Below are 2,794 nucleotides of genomic sequence, written 5' to 3' on the forward strand. Positions count from 1 at the left end.
CAGATCCTCGTGATGCTGGAAATGACTCCCCAGCGAGGAGATGTCTACACCTGCCACGTGGAGCACCCCAGCCTCCAGAGCCCCATCACAGTGCAGTGGCGTAAGGGGCAGTTTGTTTCCTTTCACCGTGGGCCCCACAAGACAGAGGGCAGAGCTTCCTCTAGTGCATCCCCATCCCTTATCCGTGGTGTCATTACTGAGCTGGAAATCGCAGGAGACTAGAGTACCTCTAGTTTCATTGTCTTTGTAGATAATAGAGAGATCACCCTACACACCGTGTCCCCAGAACCCAACCTCAAAGCTCTGAAGGATTGACTATTGTGGGTGGTGACTAGGATCCTGGGGTCTAAGATTATAGATGTGTTTCTGAAGAGCAGGGATCTGCTTCCCTCTCTCACCTTGGGCCCACTGGGTCCAAGGATTGGTGGGTCCTTTCCTCTCCTGGGGTGGTCAGAACAGAGAACTAGGTTCCCCTGGCACCTCCTCCTCCTGTACCTCAGACTGGACTTCAGGCTACCCAAAGAGATACTGTGGGATGGGGGAAGAAATACTGACACTCAGGCTGTGCTCCCCAGAGGCGCAGTCTGAATCTGCCCAGAGCAAGATGCTGAGTGGCGTCGGGGGCTTCGTGCTGGGGCTGATCTTCCTCGGGCTGGGCCTTATCGTCCATCACAGGAGCAAGAAGGGTAAGGCACTGTGGGGAAAAGGGGAGGATGAGCTGTGACTGAGACCCTCTGTTCAGGGGTCCTCTGCCTCTAGATGTTCAAGGAGGCCTCTTCCTCCTGACCCTGAAGGAAGGAGGCTGGGCTGGTGGTGGGAGGAGATGGAACAACCTAGGGGGAGACACTGGAACCTGATTTCACTGGTTGAAAGGTAGCCCTACCACAGAGGCTACTGGTGGAGTGTGTTCTAGGACTTCCTTCCAGTTCATCATGTCTCAGTGGCTCTTTTCTGAAAGCTTCCTCCTTTAAAAGAGTCAGAGCATGGGCTTCCCTTCATTCTAGTGACAGTTTCATTCATTTTGGGGGATTTTAGCTTAGGGCAGTTAAGACCTTATGGTCGATGGGTAGGGAGGAAATGAATTTCCAATGAAGTTGCATATCTCATTTCCCTGTGGAGGGAGTGAGGGACTGGCAGTTACTGTAATGAGACCTTTCTCTGTGTAACTTTCTTTGTAGGACCTCGTGGACCTTCACCAGCAGGTACCATTTCTGCTCGGATTCAGTGGGGGATGTGGGGACAGGTAAAAGAGGGACTGGCTTGAGGTGAGTGTATCTGGGCAAAATGGTCTTAATTCATCAGCTACGGGGATCAAGGTTAGAGGAGAATTTTACCCAGTTTCTGTAGGTATATCCAGAGGTTATTTCCCAGAAACAAGCCATAACTTTGGTGGCATCCTTCTGTGAAACTTGGAGTCAGAGCCATGTCTTGGGTGTTAGACCCCAGGATGATGCCCACTTTGTGCCACTTATTGGTGGGTACTGATTGTGTGCATTTATAAGTGCCTGAAAGAAGCTGCTAGTAGTGGAACGAAAGTGAATTATCATCTAATTTGCTAAAAGGAGTGAAGTCTTTATATTCCCTGAAAGGATAACAGCTGCTCCCCCGCCTCCCACACATGTGTGGAGCTGAAGTAGCATGTCCTCTTTAGCTGATTTCGCGTTTACACAGATACTGCGGGACAATATGTCTTGGACCTCAGCTTTCTCTGTCTGATGCTGCAGGGCCCCAAGAGGAGGGGAGAGGGAATGTCCTGCAGGATGCCATGTGCTGATCACTCTCTCTCTTTTACAGGGCTCCTGGACTGACACCTGAGGATACTTTGACAGGAATTGGTTTTGCTCTTCTGTAATGCCTGCCTATCCTTGCTCAAAATTCCCAGCTGCCTGTGTCAGCCTGTCCCCCTCCTACAGTGACTCTGATGCATTCTTCAGATCACCTCCTGTGACCTCTGCCCTGAGGATCTGACTGCAACACTGCTTCCTGCAGTGAGCCCAGAGCAGTTGCTGCCAGCAGCGTCTACTTGGTTCCCAAGGGTTTCTTCTGATCCATTCTTCTCCTACAGGCTGTACAAGAGAAGTACATTGAAGCCATTTACCTGACCATAGAGCTTTTATCATAATTAAACATGATTATGAGTTATCTGTACCCTGAGCTTTCTTAACTGGGTGGAGGCAATAAACCACTACAGAATCAAAGGAACATATTTTGTTCCTTGAAGAGAAACTAGAGGGATCTTGGGGTGCCATGTAAGAGTGAGCAGAGGAGACAGAAAATCAATTCATTGCTCTTTAGTATTGACGTTCAGTGCAATGGCCTTAAAGTTGATACTCAGCCATGGGCTCACTCTGCTTGCCGCAATCTGAGCCAATTAATCACAATGAGTTAGAGATTGACAAAGGAAGTTTAATTAGATTAGCCAGCTAATCAGAAGATGGGTCAGTAATGTCTCAAAAACCCATCTTCAAGGATTACAGAATCTTGAGTCAGTTATATAGGGAAAATGGGCAGTAAGGAGGGGGTGTAGAAATGTACATGATGGACTCCAGGATCTCTTATTGTTCCTCTGTCAATGATGAAGAATATTCTACAGGTCTTCTTTCTTTCTGGCGGCCTTTTTATTCACTGGGAAAATTAATTAAAATTTTTAAGAACAAAGCTATCAGAGCACCTCAGCAGGGGTATGTGCACAGGATGGGGGACAGAAAATTGTGTAGCAATTTATAATAATCACATGCTACAAAGATTCCAACTAAGAAAGCATTATTTAGTGTAATAAGATGGCCTTACTTAT

At 47.8% G+C, this 2,794-nt stretch overlaps 1 protein-coding gene across 1 annotated transcript in view; it reads left to right on the plus strand.

Annotated features, from left to right (window-relative positions):
* The window catches only part of LOC124226813 (HLA class II histocompatibility antigen, DQ beta 2 chain-like), a 27,897-nt gene extending 25,755 nt beyond the window's left edge, over nucleotides 1-2,142 (plus strand). Inside the window, exons 4-7 of the mRNA XM_046640548.1 lie at nucleotides 4-100; nucleotides 576-686; nucleotides 1,179-1,202; nucleotides 1,795-2,142. Coding sequence (XP_046496504.1) covers nucleotides 4-100; nucleotides 576-686; nucleotides 1,179-1,202; nucleotides 1,795-1,808 — 246 coding nt within the window. The 3' untranslated portion in view covers nucleotides 1,809-2,142. The remainder of the gene's footprint in view (nucleotides 1-3; nucleotides 101-575; nucleotides 687-1,178; nucleotides 1,203-1,794) is intronic.
* The last annotated feature ends 652 nt before the right edge of the window (nucleotides 2,143-2,794 follow it).

This window comes from Equus quagga, chromosome 15 (assembly GCF_021613505.1).
Source record: "Equus quagga isolate Etosha38 chromosome 15, UCLA_HA_Equagga_1.0, whole genome shotgun sequence".
Lineage (NCBI taxonomy): Eukaryota > Metazoa > Chordata > Mammalia > Perissodactyla > Equidae > Equus > Equus quagga.